General features: G+C 36.6%; 1 protein-coding gene across 6 annotated transcripts in view; it reads right to left on the minus strand.

Moving 5' to 3' along the window:
* Positions 1 to 24,209, minus strand: part of RALGAPA1 (Ral GTPase activating protein catalytic subunit alpha 1) — a 146,741-nt gene that overhangs the window by 16,231 nt on the left and 106,301 nt on the right. For all 6 annotated transcript variants that reach the window (XM_086613850.1, XM_086613851.1, XM_086613848.1 and 3 more), the window contains 2 exons: positions 16,466 to 16,624; positions 14,427 to 14,554 (listed from right to left, as the gene is read on the minus strand). In XM_086613850.1, the coding sequence (XP_086469976.1) occupies positions 14,427 to 14,554; positions 16,466 to 16,624 (287 nt within the window). The remainder of the gene's footprint in view (positions 1 to 14,426; positions 14,555 to 16,465; positions 16,625 to 24,209) is intronic.

Below are 24,209 nucleotides of genomic sequence, written 5' to 3' on the forward strand. Positions count from 1 at the left end.
AAAACATCCAAGTCTGTAGTATTGTTAACATACAAAAACGCTCCCAAGATATTAAAGGTCAAAGGAAACAAAGAAACAGTGAGGCACAGTGCATGGCATATGTTGGTAGAGGATTTTAAGTTTCTTGCTCCCTCACCTGAGAAGATGTGCAAACCCCACAGAATTAATTGCTACAGTTCGAGGTAATTAAAATAATGAAAGCATCAATTTTATTGGGCAATATTTTCCCTAGTAAATCACAATTCCTGACATCAAAACGTGAAAGGACGACTGCCTCCAGTAAAAAGGTAACAAGTTCAGGTTAGGACCAAGGTTATACAGAAGCTGAAAGGCAAAGTTAGCCATAGCAGAATTTGACTTCTGAAGGAAGACAGGACAAAACCCACACATCACAGAAATGGAAGATTTTTCTGGGAAATTTCACCCTGAAAGAAGAGATTATGCAGTGGTTGTCAAACCAGCTGAACTCATACTGAGTCACGGCAATTTGTACTCTTTGTTGGCTCTTAGAATTAAGGATGTAAGTTGGGCTGCTATTGATCCAGGGTTGGAAGCCCTGCAATTAGCTGTGTATTGTAGGTAGGTGGGTGATCAGGATCAACTGGCCACACTGAGAGGAATAGTTGAAGTTCTCTTATATTCTGAAAAGTGACTCTGTAGAAGTGGCATCATGGTGTTCCCTATTTATTACATTTCGGTGATTTCCTCATCTAGTTTGCACAGTATACAAATAGAGATATTTCCCTCCCCCGCCCGCCCCAGCTGCAACTTCTGTTTACTCAAGTCAACTTGATATCTCAAAATCAGCCTGGGTTTCTTTTCTGTTTCTTAAATACTGCCAACGTTGAAAACGGCATATAAATATTTTGCTCTGTGCATCTGTTTACAAAGATATGCTGTAAATGGAAGCAGCTTCTGCATATGCAATTGGAACTTAGGCACAACAGTGATGATTCACAAAGCAGAATTCAGTTCATTCTCCTCGTATCTGATGCAAGTTATTTAAGGTGAAAGAGAAGAAAAAAAATTGCTATGCTTGACACTACTAAAGAAGTGAAATAATTAAAAAATTTACAGTCTTCTAAGGCGATTTTTTTCTCTACTGAAACCGTATTTTCAACACTAGTGACAGCACTTTTACAATAAAATGTAAGAATATGTTTTCTTACTCATAAAAACGTAACATAAACCTCAGCGGAATCAGTTATATTTTAAAAGTAAACTTTTATGTTGCATTTCATGAAAGCATTTTAAAATTGCAGAAGGGACTCAGTGTTAATTATTCAAAATCAATAACTTTCAGAAGTAATGTATATATGACAATCTACTAATTAAAGCAGATATCTAATTTTAAAAAAGAAAATAAATATTAAAAAAAGTAATGGACTAAAATTGTAGAATTTAAGCAAACATAAAATGTAGTATCTAACATCTTTAATAGAAATATTTTTCAACACAAGCTGTAACTGCAGAAGGGCTTTCTGAGGCAATTTCTGAGGTAAATTTCTTCACGAAGACAACAAGGGAATATATAATAGATAAATCCACACAGATTAATCCCATCATTCCAGATCTTGCAATTTGTTTCCAATGCATATAGCCGCATCGTTCTTTAAATGAATATAATGAAAATTAATTTTCATTTTTTATACTACTAAAAAGTTCAAATATATCTGTGATAAATTAAAAGTTATTGGGTAAATTTTAAGAACACATACTTTTGCCATTTAGAGGCTTTTTTCTTTAAAAGTACTAATCTTACAGCTAAAGGAGATTACTTCCAGTATATCTACCCTATGGTTAAATGGTTAAAAGTCCTGCAAGGTAAGCATAGGCTAGATAAAATTGCAGCCACTGAGTGTCTCCAAGTCAATGCTATTGCTTTCTGCCTACTTTACTTACAGAGTATATATTGAAAAGCATTGACTTTATCTGAATTTATATAAGGATCTTCATTTTTACAGTGTGAGTACTTTCATAATTGCTGAATTACTGCAAGAAACTGTAATGGATGCTTACATTTTCACTGGAAAACCCAATACATTTAACATTCTGCAACATTTTCCTTCTAGGAAAATCTTTGATATGTTGTTTATTTTTATGTTGTTCCATCACATCTTACAGCTAACTAAATTCTTCAGTGGTTTTTAACATCGAGGAAGAAAAAGCTGTGATTCATCAGCGCAGACAAAGCTGGGCTTTAATCCATTCCTATAACCATATTGCCAAGTCTATATTGTTTACATTGCGTCTCAATTAAGAGACAGGCAGGACACCTGGTACTTCTTTATCTAAGTCCCACGGGCTGCCAGATGACTCAAAATCCATAACAGGTGCTAAGGCAGTGTGAGTGTAGCACCATTAACACAAGCTGGAATTGGATAAAATTTGGACTATGCTTAACCACTTAAAACACTCAATTATGAAATGAAAAATGTAACCACTCTGCACGAAGCTCCTTTACAAAAGGCACTTACAAAGATATGTAGAATTAAACTACAAGTGTAATGGACTTAACATGAATTTTAACTTTAGTATAAATATTCTCCAAATTAAACAATATAAAAACCAGCTATATAAAAAAGTTGGGTTTTTAAAGCTAACCATATAAAAATATATACTTACTGGATTGAATGAATTCTAATTTTGATCATCTGGTTAGGCAGCAAAAATGACAACTGATGCTCAGACTTCTCGAAATTTCGAAGTTAATGGAAAAAAAAAAATCTGAATTAACTATACTTATTGAATTCCTCGACTCTGTAGAACCCAGAAGTTATTTTAAGGATTTTGGCAAATTAAAGCATCTTATAGATGGGTTTTAAAACCGACCAGATTCAAGTGAAAAACTACATGATAAAAGATACTCCTTTTCATTGAAATCTCCCTCTGCAGATCTCTCTTCAGCACTTTTTTTTTAGCTAAGGTGACTGAACTAAGTATTAAACTTAGACACTGACAGAACACACCTCATGAGAGAAAAAATGAGTATCAGAAATTTTACAGTGGGCAATTACTTAAGAACTATCTGTATCTAAATGTGCAGTAATCCAATTAAGTTTCTATTTAATATTGTAATTATCAAAAACACAATATAGTGATTTTATTACCAGAGTAAGCAGTAACAAAGTACAGTAAACTGTCATTTAAGACAGTGTCACAGTATCTATGATAAGCAGCATATTGGCTTAAACTAATGCACTATATGCCTCTAGGGAACGACAGGCTCGGAGACTGGGTTTTAACATCAGAATCTATCCATTAATCTTGACTTAAATATAATCTACTCTGCAGTAAGAGGAAGAATGGGCATTCAATGAATTATCTGTTTGAAATATAGCAGGAGCATATTAACATAAAGGTATAGTGGAAAGTCTCAGTTTCAGTACCATTTATTGTGTATTGTTGGTTTTACAAACCCTGAACTGCATTTTAGCATGAAATTAAAAAGATAGTAGGATCAAATGGCTGGCAGTATCGGAAGGATGAACACCTCAACACTACAACAGATTACTCCTTAACTTTACCGGCTGCGTGGTTAGAAGACTAATGACAGCATTTACAAATACCCCACTTGCCCATGTTTTAGTAACAGGCTATGGAGGTGAAAACAAAACAGCGAACGAAGCCGCACTGAAGCCCTTATGCAGGCAGAATTCCTACTCCAACTTCCAGGGAGGACTTGTCTTACTAATGCATCCAAGATGGGAACGGATGAACCCGTAAGGTATGTTGTGCTAATTGTTTGGAAGCCCATTACAGCTGCCACTGCTTCGGGACCTTTTCGGAGTGACGCTCCTGCTGGCAGACAGAGCGGCTCAGCTCGCAGGCGGCAGCGGGTCCGCAGCAGGCAGCAGGGCTGGCACCGGCCAAGGGACTGGAGTTCATTAAAGATGTTGCACCAAATGTGCCAATCAGAGACGTCGAGGTGTTGCGGTCACCACTGCAGCCCACAAGTAACGTGGAAGAATACAGGCCGGGGGAACTGCAGCCCCACATACGGACTCTTGATTTTAGGAGAGGGATTTATTCCCACTCCGACACTCAGTATTACATCAGTTTTAACTCAAGTAATTAGGGTTGATGAGCGTAAAAATACAGAAGCAAAATTGGCTCTTTGCTCTCTGGTATTTGCATGGATGCTTAAGCCCACAGTTTTCACACATTCAAATATATAAGTTTCTACCTTAAATACTTTCTCTGCATATACAGACATACTCATTGATGAGAGAAACAGTAAAGAAAATGCCTTTCATGAAGACATCACTACAAACTGTAAAATTACACAAATAACAATATTAATATTAAATATTGTCCAGTAAAGACTGCACAGAGATATTTATTAATTTACAATTCCACACTAGACAATAACAAAGAAACATCCTCTCATGAGAAATTTTGCCATTGATTTCAATCTATACTGTAATAAACTTTACAACTACCTTTTTTTTTTTTCTTTTATAGTTGAAGAGAACGTTTTCTCTTTACCCTGGGTGCTGCAGTACTGATATGAGATAATCTACTCATAAGTCTCTTTGGAGGGCAGTAAAGTCGATTTTAAGAAACGATTAAGAAACTGCTTCTATTTAAATGAAGAAAACAAATATTAATTTTCAGTTATTTTCCTCTTTTTTTTATTTTGAGGGGCAATTAGTAAAGCAGCCCCTTTGCCCTCCTCCCTAGTGTTGTCAAGCTGTTGAGAGCAGTTTGCAGCACTACAATGGTACTATTGTGAACACAGCCTGGGCTTCCTTCCCACAGAGAGTTAAATGGGCAGTTCCTGCTGCCCATGATTGGTGTCCAGCGAAACAATACTTAAGAGCCAGGTTTTATCCGTTCCACGCCAAAGAAGTGAAGCCAGGGAACCCAAGCCTTCGTATCATGCTGAACCATATGCCAACCCTGCTGGCCCCAAAGGTTTATCACTAAGAATCAGGATCCAGCATGTCCCCTGTGAAATTTCACTTCACATACCTTCTGTGAAATGCATGGCTTTGCTGAAAACTGACCTTTTTCCACAATTGGCAAGAACAGATGGACGGTAACTACGGTTCGGCAAGCAGAAATTAAAAGATTTTCTAATAGCCTGCATTCTTCTATGTTTGGGAGGAGAAGCATTGAGAAGGAGACAGATATACTTGTGACCCACAGATCTATTCAGGTGCAGTTAATCAGCAATTAAACTATTTTCTCGATGTCTAGAAAGTATATTGAGATTAATTTGATTGGCCAGGCTATGATTAGGACTCATGTCCTTCGGACTACCATATGGTAATTCCAATTACTGTAATGCTAACTTTTAATCCTTGCTTTATGCCAGTTTATTCCATTCTTCTATTAAGCATGTGGCACATACAGAATAAATTACATGAATACATGCTTTTTTGTTATACTTTTGACCTGTTTAATTAGTGAATATTGTTACATGAAGTATATTCCATATCTGGCTAGATATTTCCATATAATGACAGGTATTATATATAACCCCTTTTTCCAGTAACTGAAATACAGACCTGTAGGAGAACAAAGACAACCAATGTGCTAGTTTCTATTAATCTCCTCTTTTTTTTTTTATGGTACCCAGCATCTTCTAATCCCTCTGTTGGCACTGGAAAGCATGCCCCAACTGTCTTGATTACCATATGCAGAATGATGCAGAAACAGTTTGCCAGTATCTTATTCAACTCACCTGGAAACATGATTCTATCTCACAGACATTACTGTTTTTCAGTTTGGCTTGTTACAAATAATCTCCCCATTTCCCTCCAATTTAAATATCAGAATCACCCATACACAATGTTATATACTTATTCTTTATATACACACAGCTTTTAGTGTTTTAACATACAAATCTTTCAAGTTGTTTCCAAGTCACTTATCTGTTATTAGGTGTGAATTTATGACTAGAAAAGGATTAAATCAATAAACAATTGCTGTATTTTAATACATAAAAATAGGGCTTAAATAGTTTAAAAACATGTCTTGTTTTTAAATCTTAGAAACATCAGGAAAAATGGTTTAACCTTCCTGCTTTTATTCACAGACTTCTGAGAGCTACCAAAGAAAACTGTATGAATTTTAACACCTTAAGGGGGCAAGAGTCTTAACATTTTAACAAAGGGCTTTTGTTATCAAAAATGTTTAATTAATTAATAAGGCTAAGTAGGTATTAACAAAAAACCTGTCATTCTGTGTTATGTACAAAGCAATCAACGCTGCGTAAGACTGAACTAGTTTATCTTTTTATTCCAGTGTAAGGACTCCCAGCATTCTCCCTACAAATATTTGTTTAAAAGAGAGACCTATTCACATTTAAAACATATTTTATAATGAAAGAATGACTGCTTTACTAACTTCCAGCTTACAACATACAAATAATTCCTACCTTAAAAATATGCAGTAACAAAGAACTTCCTTCCCTCAAGCAGTCTGTACTGACAGATCTGAATTCAGAAGTTCTAGGAGGCTGATAAAGCAGTTCGCTGCTTTTCAGGGTAGCCCACTGTCATCTTTTTATTCTAAAACAGAATGCCACTAGCATAAGCCTACCCATATTTTATACAGAAATCAGTAGAACCAATATTCCTCCTTCACATGGGTAAATTCAATTTACGAAAGAACGCAGAAGAACCCAGAATATATTTTTCTTAACAGCACAAAAAGATTTGAGTCTCCCTCATAATTCTCTACAACATCAACAGAGCACTCAGCTCTTTGTAAGTGCAATTATTAGTAGAAAATTGTATCATGGGAGTCAAGCGGTTTTGTCTCATTTGATATTTTGAATTTTTTACCGCTTTCAGAGAGTCTCATGCATTTCATTAGAGAAGAGTAACTAATAAATCAAGCTGTACTACTAATTAAAGAACAAATTATAGATATCTTGTGATGACAACAACATTATTACTCTTAAACCCATGTGCTTACACTATACCTTTTTAACAGGTGCTCCAGCATCTTAGTTCGTATCTGCAGACAGCCCGTAAGAAGAGGCAGAGACAGAAGAGCTACCTGGGGTAAAAAAGGCAGGTTCTGTGGGATTAAAAGCAGGACAACTACTGAAGAAAATATGTTTACCTGAACATGTACAACTCCAGAACTGCTACTAAAGAAAAGTATGTATGTGTGTTTTGCAAAAAACCTCATAGACTATACACATCAAAACATACTACACCACAACATAGCTTTCAAGTCTCACACTTCAATGTATTCCTCATATTAAAAATGCATGAAAAACAATTGAAATGATGTCTATGTCTACATGAAAATGCAGTAAACCCAGCAGCTTGGTACACACATCTGCAAGTATTTCTCCAGCAGTTATTTGAAGTGTCTATATGATAAACACTAAGGCAAGAGTTTAAAAACCTATCACAAACGTTGGTTCAATCAGTTGTCTCTAGTGGCTAAAATCAAAGGCATTTAAAGTGATGCTTTGGAATTATTCATTGCAAAACAATCCTATTCTTTCAACAGGTAACTAATAAATGATGGCTGAGAACAGGCTTGCACTACCCCTGAGGTCCAATTGTTACTCAGAACACTGCCTACTTTTGCTCCCTGGTGTTGCATTTTAACTCTAATTGCATGATCAAGCCAATAAATTGGACTCAGGGGACAAAAAAACACTACAAAAGTACTACCCTGACAAAACCAGAGGCTGCAAGAAAATGCACTTCAAACAGAAGTGAGGCAAGACGAGACAAGCGAAGGAGAGGTATCAAGGCTTGAAAGACAGTCATTAATACTGACAGATTACTGTAATTCTGGCTGTCAAGGTGATCGATTTAAGCAGCATATGCCAATCAATACTCTCCTCATTTACTGAGCAGCATTAAGATATATAGTTAGGTAAGATGTCCCTAAGACAGGATTTCAAACCATACTTAACGAACATAAATAGCACAATTTATGCTTTGGAATCTTAGCTGTTTTTTCATTTGGCCTTTTTCTTAATTGGGCAAACTTCGGTGCAATGTTATCCACACAAAAGTTACTTTAGATAATACTATTACACTGCATTGCCATCATGTACACAATTCCCTTACGCGAGATATTTCAAACTGTACCAATTTTCTATACAACATATTAAAACACTGATCTTGAATACGAACATTCTTAAACGCAGCAGTTATTTAAGTACTGTTCATTTTGATTTTTTTTTGCATTAGTGTGTACTTTAGCCTTCCATGGTTTACAAGAAACCAAATTCTCCTGGTGTTTCCCCCGGAAACAGTCTCTTACTGTTCAAATATACTTGTGACATCAAAGGAAAATAAGTAAATTGGATGTATTAGTTCAGGGGAAAAATCCTATAAAGATATTAAAAATAGCTATTACTGCCATTGCATACCAACAAGTAGACAGATACATATAAGCATAAACGCATGTGCACACACACACGTGCATGTCTCTATATAGAGATATAAAACTTTCCTTTTATATTTAGGTCTTCTTATCATGCAGACAAATTGTTACACATGATTCCTTGAAACTGAAATACCTCAATAGTCCATTAAAACAATGAGATACTTATAAATGCCTTGGAAATTGTTAGTTTTTCTTGCTATACCGTTGTATGCAGGCATTTAATTAATCACATTCTGAATTTTTACAAGATCAAATGACTTGTCAGCAGAACTAAGATATGGGAGAACAGCAAAACTGAGCAAGTCAAAGTAGAGGAAAGACTGAACATCACATTCTCTACATTATGATTCTTGCCTGAACTTGGAAAACAATTTCCTGTGCTAAATAGTAAAATAGATTTTAGAAATAACTCTATTTTCTTCTGGAAAAAGCAGCGGGGATCATATGATGCACTCATCCATGGCTCTTACTTGAACTCATATCAGATAAGGCTACAATGGTATGATTCAGGGATGGGAAAAATATTCACTGAAATCCTGAAATTGTCAATTGTTTGTTGTAAATCATATAAAGTAGCATCTAAAAAGTGCATCAAGTGTTATTTTTAATGTTTGTCTCTTCTCACCTGTGATGACAGAAAAACCAGTAACAGGTATGTTAAATCCTTATTAAATGTCCTGTATCAAAATTGTATTGCCAGAAATACAGCAAATTTTGCTAAAAATCTTGGCATATGGCAGTTCAGAAAAATTCTAAACCAGAACACATTAGAAGAGCAATTATAATGGCATGCATTATTCCTTTCACTATACCAAAATTAATTAGTCGCACTGTGAAAAACGAATTCATGATACATATTTGAGGAGAGAGAGTACCCCTCATGCCTCTTCTATTTGATACCCAGTTATCATTGATGCAGTATCACTGCACTCATTTTTTTTTCTTACAGATGCTCACGCACCTATAAGACAGGAAACTTACTGGACTTACAGGAAGGGAAACCGGCATTGCTTTCCTGTTTTAACTTCCAAGTTTCTGTATTAGTGAGAAATCTCCAAAGTCTTCACAAATTCCAGTTTGAAAATGTAAATGAAACAAATATTCTTAATTAAATGAGACAAATGTGGCCAAAGAATCTGTAGAATACTATTTGCTCACTATACATCATTAGTAACAAACACTTGCTTTTTAAAGATAAGCTTTCCAATGTCTGCAATGCTGTCTTGAGGCAGATGATGGTCAAGCAGGCAAAACCAACAGTCACACTACCAGTTCCAATAAAACCCTTCCTTGGGGCAGCACATCAAGCAAGAAAGCTTCTTCTGAGCTATGAGTTTTTAATACAGTGGAAACTTTTAGCAAACCACTCAAACATATTATTTTATTCATAAAGAAGTTACTGTCTTGTCAGATACTATATGGGGTTAATATCTTCCCTTTCTCTGGAAGACAGCTGTCTAAGAAGGTTAACTACAATACATCAAGTACCAACTGTTTAAGAAATATAATGTCAAAAAAGATAGAGGAATGTAAATTTTCCAGTTTTGATTAAAAAAAAGATTAATTTATCAAATAATTTAGACTAAGATTCATTCTATAATATTTTGTAGATGGAATCATTAAAGCAACATTACATTTTTGCTATTTAAATTAATCTGTTCCATATGACACCAAAAAAAAAAAAAAGAGAAAACTAATTGGTTGAAGAATTCTTGGCATAAGGTCAAAACTTTGTAGATTATTATAAAGAGGTGAAAATTATACTATGAGGATTATATATACAGAACACCTATATTGCAGGTGTTCTAAAATTTCAACGAATTTCAGATTTAAAAGATGCTAAATATGATTTCTTGCTATGTGTCTAGCTACATATTAGGCAGCATCCTTTGGGAGGGGAATACTATCTAAGAGAGGAAGCATTATGATGTCTGAATTGAGCTATAAGTGCAGACAGTTTGGAATAATTGCTAACATTCCAAAATTTGTGTACAATGTGTAAAAAAGTAACACAAGCTGTTTCACATTTGGAATTCCACTCCCACAAGGTTTCTAGCAGTTTTCTTGTACAACATAAACAATTCTAGCAAGTTGGGTCACTGGAGGTGCTTATTACGCTCAGTAAAGAACATTATCTTGGTGTACTTCTTGGCATCTGGCTAACATCTGTTGTTTATTCAGGAAGGTCAAGTAAAATTTTTTAAAGCCACTCTTTCTATTGTTCAAAATATTTAGTACCAATCCATTTCCTACACATAGTAGATTGTGAATTCAGAATGTGACAAAGTGCTTGTTCTGAGATGCAAGCCATGAATAAAACTGTTCCTATCAGCACTGAAATTCCTATTTAGTAAATAAAGAGTATTTAACAATCCCCTAAATATTGGTCTCCTTATTCTACATCATAGCGAAAATGATCGTTCTCAACATTCAGTCCCGTTATTACACCTGCAGCTATGAGCCTCAGAAGCTTTCCTAGCATATGTGCAGCTGGAGCATATTCAGCAGATAAGCATGTACTTCTTACGACAGCGCAAATGTAATGAGAAGAAGAAACGCATTAGCTACGAGATAGAGAAGGGGGTACTGCTGTTTCTTTAGCAAGACAATACAAGTATTTTGTGTGTGCCACCTGCTACTGTGTGCATGTATGCCACCTCTTGGACAGGGACTACTGCTACAAGAAAGCCAGGCCACCAAGAGACAGTGAGGGACTGCAGAATCCTCAAAGGGGGAACTAAAGCAAATTCCACAAATCAATGCAGAAACTCCACCCAAAATGGCGATACTCTCTTCATGCAGCTGCAGCAATGAAAATGTCAAGCATCAAGTTAAAGCAGGATACCTGCCATGCCCGATTGATGTTTGCTGATAAATATAGTAAATTTCTCATCTTAAAATACTACAATATGGAAAGATATTGCTATAGTATTCTGAGCAAAGACTAAAAACACAGCGCAGGTGAAACCTTTAAAAATCATTAAAAAAAACAAATCTTCGAAATGTTTTCCTACCTGAGTTTGCTATCAGAAGTATCAAAATAACGTCAGAAAGAGGAAGGTGATTGGCAGAATATGTCAATCTCAGAAAGCTACTTCAGACCATACAATACATACTCAAAGTCGGGGAAAACTATAAAAGGGAGATGAGCAGAATTTCCTGTATCCATGCAACCATTATTATACTATTCACACGGACTACCCATTGCCACATTGTGATTAACAGACTAGCGCAATAAGGAAAAAGTTGCAATCAGGTTACATGAAGAGGACTGAATATCCCTGCTGATTACAAATGACAGCTGATTCTTTCAGTCAGGTCTGCACTTCGAAAATGCACCAACTCGGAGGACAGAGAAGCCCTCCTTGGAAGTAGGAGGGCCAAACTCAGTGCCGCTGTCTTCACATCCCATACGCAAGCAAATCAACACAGCCTTGCTTTTTAATTAAGAGTTTACTATCATCCATCCTAACTGCTAAGATCTGCAACATGACATTATAAATATTTCTCAAATATAGATAAGCACAGACCTACATATCATTATCAACTCCACACTCAGTCAAAAGGTGCCCACCAAGTATTACACGGCACAGTGAAATGAACCACACACTCGCAGACACGGAGGCATCCGTACACCGATGCTGGCTTTGAAATTAAGAGAGCTAATACAGAAGCGTAGGGCTTGAAATGTGTTCCATTTGACAGAACTCTCAAGTATTCTTGTTCCTTCAAGATCCACATTAAACTGGATTTCTACCAACCATCATCAAAGTTCCAAATAAACTAACACTGCTCCAGTATATTAGATACTCATAAGTAAACAAACAAAAATTAATTTCGAGCAGATCACTTCAGATTTCTCTTTCACTGACATCGTTATGTCCTGAATATGTGGGAAGCCTTGATTATCAGCTTCACTTTTGCAGCCGGGTCTCTGCTTTTAGTGTACCTTCTGAAAAACAGCTTTTATGTTCCTTTTTTCCTCCCTCTTCAAACATACTGTTTTCACCACTCTGAGCCTTCTTTTTCTTTGCACCAGCAACACTCCAACAGAAGGAAAGACCACCTTGATCAGTGAGTTCTGTCTTCTGCAAGAGACATTAAGTCTGGTGAGGTCTCCAGAAAAGCTGTTTAACATAGAATACACCTGCCCCCACACCCTTCAGTCTACAACAAACTTAAAAACCAGTATTGAACTGCTACAGCCATAGCTAACATATGCCAGAAGAATAAAATGGGAGACACTAAGGACAATACTTGACGTCTTCAATTCCCTGCTATTGCAGGAACATAACTAGATTCAAATATTCCTACTTAATAGACCATGTCCATGTTACTGGAAACGCCCACCAGACTGCCATTCTTGTATGAGAGAAATTCCTTCTTGATTTCAAATCCGGCCATGGGTTGAATACCAAGAGCATGTCCATGACGTTTTTAATCAAGAGTTTTTTAAACCACTGAGAGCTAGGCCAAACTTTGAAGTTCAACGTTTTTTTTTTTTATTCTCCACTGACAGAACTGACTCCACCCAATTCAAGGCAGGGAAGTTTGAAGAGTTTTTTTCTGATTCTATGCCAAGCAACCAGTTTTTACATAACTGTCCCCACCCCCATTTTAGTTTTTAAAGTTTTACACAAACCACTGAATATAAGATTCTCCAGGCCAGGTGGAAAAAGAACTCCATCAACTACTTAACAAAGCTGCCCTTTAACATCAGTGCCCAACCAACTGGTGCTTCATAAGCTTACCACGTGATGATATGAAACCCACCAACCAATATTATCTAATATTAAACACATGTAATACTTTCCAGTTATCATGCTAACCATATGAGGAGACAAATATCAACATTTTAATGGAGGCCACATGACGTCATAAATGACACGCAGTGCTTTGAGGCATATAAAAAGTACAATTTGGAGAACTGAATTAAAAGTGAACGTGCAATGTACAGCTCTCAGGAACTGGCCAATTCCTAGACACTGAGCTGGCAAGCTATGTCCAAGGAATTTATTACAACTTCTATATTCTGTAATTAAACAAATTAGTTTGTGGGGCTTTTTAGTACTGAAAGTTTGATATTTCAAAGTAAATGGTCTTCCAATTGCTCATCGCTATACATCAATATAATACTATAAGACATCACTTTTCAGGGTATAATGATGATAATACATTTTAAATTCTTTGATTAAGCCACTTGAGTAATGACAAAAAGATCAGACCTTTCCAAACATAAAAATACAAAGAATCAACATCTGTCATCTACAGAAACGGCACAAACGTCATTTAAAGTGATCACATCAAACATCATCCATCATTCATCTGTAAATTCACTTCATCATATCTAATCCAAAACTCTGAGTATTAACAGGCAGTCGTAGAAAAAACAGTGCATTTTAGCAACAACCTATCACCTGACAAATACAAGTATCTACTACTTGTTTAAGCACAGAATTGGGTTTGGATCAAAATTTAAACTTACTTTTCAATTTATAATTAAAAAATAGTATGTTCTTGTTGATTTAGCTAACAGGTATATAACAGAACTCAAGTCAAGTGACTGACTTACCTTATGTTTTTTAATTTCTGGTTGGTACATCTATTCTTCCAAGAGCAATCTTTTCAAAAAACTACCATTTCATTTCCAACAACAACAACAAAAAGAGATAACCTTTTCTGGCATCTCTACAAAGACACTAATGTCATTTTGACAACAAACACCATGACATTGCTATTTTACAAAGTCTACTCACAAAATGGTCATTAAAATAATTTTGTTTAACAAGAAGTGGTAAGTACATGTTGTAAAATATTAGAAATAGGCAATTTTTCAGCAATGAATCTATTCTTCACTGAATTAAAAAAGCTGCTCTTTGTCTGAATAGTCTTCTATGGGTTTAAGATTCTTAAAGGCACCATCACCATAAAAAATTGAAAATGTTTTCCCTATGTTAATCTGACAAAGATATAAGATGATAGAAAACATGAAGATCATATCTGTAGAACTGCAAGGGAATGTATATGCCTTGGAAATCATTTGAGTGAAAGGATACAAGTTTTGGTATAATGGGATTAATGATTTCAATGCACGGCTTGCATTTATAGCTGTTGCGCGAACCATAATAGGAAGAATTTTTCCATTTACAATAGCACCATCAAAGAGTGGACCAAAGAACGGAACCTGAATAAAAAATTAAGAAATTCAACATAAAGCAAGTTCTTAGCTATAACAATTAGCAATCAACATTAACAATAGAGCACTCAAATATATAATTTTTTTTCTCCTCATCGCTAGATAATCAGACCAGTTATTGTGCTCCATGACAGACCTTTCCTCTTGTGGAAATATACAGCCATATAACTGCTTGATATCCTTGGTAACAGATAACACAGCATTTGAAGAAAATTAAGCAACTATTTGAATACTGTGCCTCAGCAAAGCTTATTTCCAACATTTACTACCAAAATCCTAGGAACAGTCATGCATATGATGTTTACAAGGTTCAAAGGTTAGATGACAATATTGTAGGTGGTAGTAAGCAAAAGGAATAATTACTCAAATTTTAAAATAATATTTATCCTAGCTTTAGATATAACATGTCCACAAGGACCAACTCCGTGTGCAACTGTCATACAATTACTGGCAGACCGACCTTCACCTTCCATTTTCTTTTCTTCTTCTATCTGTTCTTCTTCCTTTCTATGATATCTATACAAAAAGACTGTAAGCCCTTTACAGGAGAAGTCTGTAGAGAAAGTTTGGCCTCTTTGGACCCTAAGCGTAAAGCCTTATTTGTGAGATCCACAGAAAACCTTGATGTTTAGTATAGGTAGCACTTAAAAGGTTTACTGAACAGATGGATCTTAGGTTTTGGAATTACATTTTTCTCCAATCATCATTATGCAATTAAAAAAAAAAATTAAAACTCTATTAAAGTATCTTCATTTCCTGTACATGTGAATAAAGTTCTGAACCTGCTAGCATAAAGCGTGTGAAGAAGAGCAAAGTTTGTGCATCAGATCAGCAAAGGGAGCAGCGTGTACACTAAATATTCTTCCTGCTAATATGAAGACAATACTGCAGAAGAATTTTAGATCCCTGTATTATTTTTGCCATCAGTCATTTAACATAGTTTTAAGAATACTGAAATCTGATGGAAGATACTTCTTTTTTCATGTACAAGGACCCCTTTTTGGACTAACAATTTCTGCTCTCAGCTCAGCAGTTTTCTTTTTCCCTCTTAGCCTGCACACCCCCAGCAATACAAGTCTGTACTTTTAAGTAGTAAGAGAAAGAATATGCTTATTAATTAAAAATGCAAGTAACCCAGTCATAACACGACCATGTACTGGATATAATTTCATGCCTATCATCAGATAGAGGGAATCCTATTTCTGTCATACCTCATTTATTAATGTCAGTGCTTCCAGAAAGAATTCTAATATTTAAAGTATAGAAACTCATGGCAAGTGACATCACACACAGAAATTATGCAGTGCAAACGCTCATGACTACTTTTACTCAGTCAGTGTTTGCTACCCTAAACCACTAGTTTAAGAACAGGACCAGCACAGACATTTGAGGAATAGTCATTAGAAAGAGTGCGTGTTCATACGCCTAAGAGTTAAGTGGTCTTGCTTTGCTAAATTAATCTCCAAACTCTTGTATGGAATCAAGAAGAAAGTGACAACTAGCTTTCAGAAGAAGAAAGAAGAATATGACATGGATGGAGAAAGCTGGAGCAGGCTATTATTCAACTCCTAGTCACGCATCAAATTGATAAAAAAGTTCATCAACTTCATCTTAATATTTAAATTATTACACAGGATATTCTAGATTTGTTTCCACTTTACGATGTTAGCAGATATACTTGACAGGATCAGGCCTTTGCAATTTCAAGTTACTGATTTTACTATGCATTGTACTCACTGAGCTCTTCTTCTTCATCCTACCACCACTGCAGTTGTCAATGTTAAAGACGCATCACCTTGTTGGATCAATCTATTATACCAAAAACTCAGACTCTAAACAAAACTCAATTCATATTAAACGTATGAAGGAAACACAAAAGGAAAAAAAAACCACCCTTACCTCAGGCTTTTTCATGATCTGGATACTGAACATATGGTTTTTCATGGGATAGATAACGATAAGAACATCACCAAATTCTGTTGGAATTATTCCTCTTCTATAATCTCGAGTATGCTCTGACCAGACAATGTGTACTTCATCATTTCCTAAATGTCTTAGCTGGAAAATCAGGGATAAAACCTCATCAGTTTAAATATATTCTGTAGCCACACAGCTATATTAAATACTCATATTCCAAAAGGACAAACCCACTAGAAAGAAATAAAGAAAAATGAATAAAATAACCAAACTACACCACAGTTCCCTTATTATTTCAATGACAGTATTAGTTCACAGTATTGGTTTGTGCTATAGATTTTTTACACATTGGTGCTAACATCTATTTAAATTAACAGATATATGAACGTTTTCTACTGAAAGCTAAAATTTTGTCAATATTATCTCAAGAACGCAGAGTGATTCAATCTGATTTACTAAAATGCTTTGAAGATTGCAATCGCTGACAGGCAGCAAATTACTAAATTCTGTATGATTTTTTAAAGTATATAAATGAACATCTGTTTAAAAGCTACGTATCTGAGAAGTCTTTAACCTCATCATTCTAGCCAAATTCCAAACTGGCCTACTAAAAACAAAAAGCTCATAAAGGAGAACAGCTATTGCATTTTCCACAGCCCCTTCATTAACTAAACTAAATGCTTATTTCCCATGAAATCTGTATACCTTTAGAAAAATAACTCACACTGTTCTCAAAAATCCCAAAATGGCTCTTGATTTGGCTCAGAATGGCCAAATGGGCTCCTCAAAATCCATGCTGTATCCTCCATTGTAAACATGTAACCAAATTAAGGAACATCTTGAACACTTTGGAATTACCTGCACCGAAGCTCCAAATTTCTCCTTCTGCTAAACACTACCATCTGATAAACAAATGTTAACATCATGGAGAGAGGCTTTATGTATACTGACCAAACACATTCAGATTATTAAACATGAGTTTCTTTCCAGTAAGGGCTACTTCTGAAAAGTCAAGCTGGAATCTCATTTTTAACTCCTTGTGGATTACGAGTTATAGCTGACAATTGTCTTCACCCACTGTTTTCAGTTTGTTTGCACAGCTTTAGGTAGGTAGCATTTGTCAAACAATTGCCTTGACGTTATTCAAAGGACAGCACGGTGAACTGCTGTTAACAGGTAACACGCAGATACTAATCTGAGCACTTACAAGAAGTTATTGTATATAAAATGCAACAATTTTCTGTATTCAATTTCAGAACATAACTGCACTTTAAATAAAAGCAGAACATATACACAGTCATCAGAGACATTTCATTGCAAGCATTCACTTATTTATATTACAAAATCTCCTGGAATGCTACCTTCGTCTTATCTGAAGGCTTATACCAGTTGTCAGCAGGAGACAAAAAAAAAAAAAAAAAGGCACCTCTGCTCTTCTCTGCTGGCTTTAAATTGTATCAGACTGAAAAACAGGGTTGTATTTCTACAAGAAAAGGATTTTTTTTAGTGTTGGACTGGGCCAAGGACAGATGGCATCAATACCCTACATCTTGTCTGATGCTCAACAACTCATCTGTTTTGCCTGGACCAGATCATACACACATCTCATCTCCAATGACCGCAGTTCCTTTGAAGTGAGCTGTTTTTGCGTCTTTTGTAGATGGCTGAATTATTTTGAACAACACTTAGTTAGGCATGCTCTTGTGCCAACAGTAAAACCCAACCCAACAAAAGAATTGGTTATGACATTCACCATGCTGAGTTTTATTTGTATAGATTAGAACAAAACCGGGCAGCAATGTAACTGACTGATGTACAACACACAAACATCAGCTGCAGAACCTCGGATGACACTTAGCAGTGACAAATGTCGTATGTGACAATGAACTGTGGAATTGTTCTGAGGCCCCGAACCTCTCCTACCTTCCTAGGTGAAATGACAGTCAAACAATTTGTTGAAATATGACAATGACAGAAGGGCATGAGGGACTGATGGGCCTGTACTTAGAAGCAAGCGAAAAGCTCAGGAAGCATGAGGCTGCCTAACCAAAGAGAAAGCAAGAGGAAAATCAGTTTAGATATGAAATCTTGTGGAACCTGAAAAAAACGACATGATCCTAGATTGAGGGATAGCCATCTCATGCACTGACTTGAACTGAACTCATTAAAATGACTGCCAAAAAGAACTAGAATGATACACTCAGCACTGCACCCCTCCTAATTCAGCAAGATTGAACTAATTACTAGAAGAATTAGCCTTCCTTTACTTACTATCTTTGGACTCAAAGACAACAAACTCATACACTGTTCCAAACAAAGGACCGTGACAGTGCACATGTCGAATAAATAGCTTTAAAATCCAAAATATATAGAAAGTTTAGATAGTGCAGCTTCTTGAGGGCATCACTGCCTCTGAATTTCATTTATCAAAGGTCGCCGCTATGCACCTATTACTGATACCTGCAGCTAATCAGACAGGACATAAGTTCTTGCACTTCTGTGAAAGCTCTACCCAGACAGAGTATCGCTAGTGATGCATGGTTTCACATCAGGATGACACAGATTTTGGTGTGATAAAAGTTTATTGTGGGTTTATTTCAGGAGGAGGACTAGTAACAAGGGACATGTATTTTTGGATGCCAAATGTACTGAAGCTATCAGTGACTTCTCTCTCCAATTTGCTTTATACCTCCACAGAAGTGTGAGGATACATTCCAGGCTAAAAGCACTAACTTTTTCAGAGGTAAAGGAAAATAAGTCAGATTATTCCAATGAGTTTCAAGTCCTGTCATGTGTGTTTCACACCTTATGATTACTACCAAGAATGATTTGGCAAAGATCCAGTTTAAGTAAAGTGTAGAATGGCATCTCTGTGACATATAATGGATTGAGAGACAAAATCAGATGGTGCAAGAAGGCGGATGATGGCATAAATCGTGAATGGTGGTTTGTAACAAGATGTAAAATACTCAATCAAAACTATTACCAATGCCTTGTTTCTATTACAGGAGGTAGAAGACTGACAAACTGGAGAAAAGACGATGACTCTCAACTGGAGAGACATGGATTTGATGGATGGACCACTGGGTAGACAAGGAATTGGCTGGATGGTTGCACTCAAAGAGTTGTGGTCAATGGTTCAATGTCCAAGTGGAGACCAGTGACGAGTGGTGTTCCTCAGGGATCAGTACTGAGGCCAGTGCTATTTAACGTCTTTGTTGGCAACATGGACAGCGGGATCGAGTGCACCCTCAGCAAGTTTGCAGATGACACCAAGCTGTGTGGTGGTGTGGACATGCTGGAGGGCAGGGATGCCATCCAGAGGGACCTTGACAGGCTGGAGAGGTGGGCCTGTGAGAACCTCATGAAGTTCAACAAGGCCAAGTGAAAGGTCCTACACGTGGGTCGAGGCAATCTCAAGCACAAGTACAGGCTGGGCAGAAAATGGATTGAGAGCAGCCCTGACGAAAAGGACTTGCGACTGCTGGTTGATGAGAAGCTCAACATGAGCCGGCAATGTGTGCTTGCAGCCCAGAAAGCCAACTGTGTCCTGGACTGCATCAAAAGAAGTGTGGCCAGCAGGTCGAGGGAGGGGATTCTGCCCCTCTACTCTGCTCTCGTGAGACCCCACCTGGAATATTGCCTTTAGCTCTGGAGTCCTCAACCCAAGAAGGACATGGAGCTGCTGGAGAGAGTCCAAAGGAGGGCAACAAAGATGATCCAAGGGCTGGAGCACCTCTGCTATGAAGACAGGCTGAGAGAGTTGGGGCTGTTCAGCCTGGAGAAGAGAAGGCTCCGGGGTGATCTTATTGCAGCCTTCCAGTACTTAAAGGGGGCCTACAGGAAAGCTGGAGAGGGACTTTTTACAAGGGCATGTAGTGATAGGACAAGGGGCAATGGCTTCAAACTGAAAGAGGGGAGATTTAGATTAGATATAAGGAAGAAATTTTTCACTGAGGGTGGTGAGGCAGTGGAACAGGTTGCCCAGAGATGTTGTGGATGCCCCATCCCTGGAAGTGTTCAAGGCCAGGTTGGATGAGGCATTAAGGAACCTGGTGTAGTGGAGGGTTTCCCTGCCCATGGCAGGGGGGTTGGAACTAGATGATCTTTGAGGTGTCTTCCAACCCAAATCATTCTATGATTCTATGACAAAAATAACAGACAAGTAAACAAAATTGGGTGTTGCTGATTTCATCTTTATGTTTGCAGATGAATTAAATTCTGGATAAGTCATTCTGTTCCTTTTTCAAGAGTAGATCACAAGAAGCTTTGACACTAACACAGTGCTCCTTACTGCTTCTTTCAGATGCCCTCACCTTGGTCAGCAAGCAAAGCTTATGAGAAAGCTTGAATGGTGGTAACTTGACTCATCAACAACACTTGATTCGTGGAAGAGATCCAATACCTGAAATTGCCTTGAAAAGCCTTCCAAGGTCTGCTAGTTTGCATAAACTTTTTAGAAAGAAGACTTTCCGTTTTTCTTCTTCATTTTTCAGTTCCCTGTTGAAGGAGCTTGAAATTGAGCAGTGCTCCAAACCAAAGCTCATCTGCAAGCACAGCAAACATTTGGAGACTCCATCATTTGCTGTAATTGTTACACCACAGGAGAGCCAGAGCCTCACCTCTTTCACCTTTAATCTGGATTCTTTGTCTTTATATTGAATTGGAAGCATCCCAGAATTCAGTGTCCTGGACACAACTGGTAAAAAGATACTGAGCTACAATCACCTCTGCTCATTGAAACCTAAAGGACAGACAGCAACGTGGTTTCCCAAGATGAAGATGTGGTCCCCACTGTTAATCTAACAGATTCAGATTTGGTGCACACAGGACATACAGGTACCACAACTGAAACCTGTCTCAATGGTTACTCAAAATTCACCACCAGTTGTGTAAGCCTCTACATCTTCACACTCATTTCCTGACCTCGTCTTCCTAAATTTACAACTTAGTATGTGGCATAAATCACAGTAAGCAAAACAAAGTGCAAATCCTTATTAGAGACATAAGGTACAGCAATAATATGAATAATAAAACTCTCTAAAATAATGTTACACTTCAAGTAACTGGTAATACACTACAGCTGAAACACCTGGAACTATATGTTACATAGAAATATTCTAAAATGTGAAATATTGCATAAGTGCAGATCAAACTGCTCTAGAGAGTTTATTATTTCAGCATAAGGGAAAACACAAAAACAGAGATGGACAAATGCAAAGAAACTGTAAAAAGGAGTTAAAGATTGGAAAAAAACATCTTTTATAGCAGCATTCTTCAAGAAGAAAAGTGTCAAGGCCAGAGAAGGAAGGTTCAGCAATCAAAACACCTGTTTAGGACACAGTGGATAAGTTTTACCTGCATGTATAGAAAGGCTATGTTGCAAGAAACGTTACGCAGAAAAAAGAACAGAGTCAAAAGCACAGACTGAACGTAAAAATCCAGAAAGTGGACCAAATTAAAGATTATTTCAGGCTATGGGCACAAGTGACAGGCACAATGGTTGTGTTATCCGTGGTGATCCAGAAAGGTGGCAATGAGAAAGAGATTAAGAGCTCTGTTTTAGCCATTTTGAACCTGAGCTGTCGGGAAGACAGCCCTGAGGAGATGTCAGAGACAAACAGATTTTTTTAGGCTTGCTTTGAAACTCTACTCCATTAAAACAAATATATAAAAATGACCGACTGTTAGGTTACCTGAAATTTCAAATTTAACTCAAAATACTTTAAAATATTCTTACTCTATAGCCATCATCATGTGTCAGCTCTCCTAATACATTTATGTTAACTGAATACAAAAGAAACGTGAAATAAATATAACCAGGAGGGATGATCAAATCTAATTTTGATACATTAGTGTCATATGCTGTACATGTTACAATAGCAGCCAGACTTAATACTAAGCTGCAGGCTATACTGAAATTTCCAAATGGCAGATTGTTCTAAGTGATACCAAGTATAATTGAAGTAATAAACGATAGTAAAAGCAAAGCACACTGTCAGGAAGAATTTAAGTATTTACTTTTTAAAATTAAATGAGTTAGGTTTGGAAAGGCAAGACAAGTGAAATAATGCAGGGCTCAATTTACAGAAAATTCCTTTTATTTATCTGTTGCATTAACCCTTGAACTCTTGCCAAAATTACTGTAATTTCTAATACCCACTTACCTAAAGGAGGGAGAAAAAAAGCTATTATGTTTTCTTATGATATAACAGCTAGCCCCAACTTTTTTCTTCTGAAAAAATGAAAGTGTTCATTATAAAAAGAACAGAAGGAGCAGAAACATCTGAAGTAATGGCTTACTGCAGCTACTTGTGTCCATTAAATGTAAGCAGCACTGCTGTCTATAGCCTATGTACCCTCTAGTTGAATTTTTCATGTAACTTTGTTGAAACAACTATGGTGTGTTTGCTGTTGTGGTTTTTTTTTTTTTTTTAAGTAACGTGTACTGATTTTTAACTTCAAAAAAATATTGTACTAATAATTTACATCTATAAACCTTCAAGTTCCCAATACATTTTAATATCACAATAAAAAAACTAGCTATAAATACTGGGAACTATAAATCTTTTATGTGGTTAGGATGATCTCACACATAACCTAGAATCATGTAATACACCCAAAGCCCAAGATGAATTATTATTCCAATCACTAATAACATTACTACTTTTTATTTATATATCTTGTGTATAATATTCCCACCTACAATGCCTTCACTCCTGTATCATGCTAAAGAAGGAGCAGCTAGACAGGTGATAAGCTGCAGAGGCACATACGTGAGCTTTCTCACTCTGTGAACTGAGAGTCTTCACAGTTTTATTTAATTCTGAAATTTTCTTTGCAAGTTTGTTCTTGTAAAGGTAGTATAAATACTTTTTACTCTAACCTTTAATTCTAAGAAAATCAATATGGATTGCATTATCAGCATTAAGTATCTAAGTTACATTTGAAATTTAAATACCTATTTTATATATGCATTTCAATATTAAGTTCTTTTACGAATTCATGGGATTTTCATTTGTTCTCCTTGAATTCATGTCTTTTCTTGCTCTTGTTTATGTCTTCAGTAACGAATGCTTCAGAGGTATCCGAGACACTTAAAAGTTTTATTTACTACTCTGTAAGTCTGACAGAAAATAAGTTTAAAATTGGCTTAGACTCTGAAACAGCAGAATCTTGATTTTGTAGTGGCTGGGCTGGCAGGAAGAAGTTTTGGTTTAATTTAATTTAATTTCCATTTATAAGATGAACCTATCATGCACCTCTAGGCACATTTACAATATAAAAACCAGTAGCAGTTCTAAGCCAACTACTGCAAGTTTGCTTGTTTTTCTCCCATTGAATGAGACAAAGAAAGCACATGAAAGACCTGTAGAGAAGCTCAAAACTCAAGTTTCTCTGGAGGTCATGAACAGTACATGCACTCAGAACAATTACAATTGTTAGCACACACACGGCACTCAAATGATTTTGAGGTCCCATAAAGCATGTGTAAGCTGAACACCACCTCATAAAACACATTCCTTTTGCTGCTGTGTTCAGTCTAAGCAGCACAAGTAGTTGCAGAACTAGTAAAAGAATTAAGCCTGTTTTCCTACTCCTGTCTCCTGATACCACTTGCTGGCTTCTCCCAAGATGGGAACTTCAGTTGATGCTTTTTTCAAGTTTGGGATGACTTCCACAGCATGTCTCTTTGGTGCTGGTGCCTTGATGTCTAATGCTTCTT

Source organism: Tauraco erythrolophus, chromosome 6 (genome assembly GCF_009769465.1).
Source record: "Tauraco erythrolophus isolate bTauEry1 chromosome 6, bTauEry1.pri, whole genome shotgun sequence".
NCBI lineage: Eukaryota > Metazoa > Chordata > Aves > Musophagiformes > Musophagidae > Tauraco > Tauraco erythrolophus.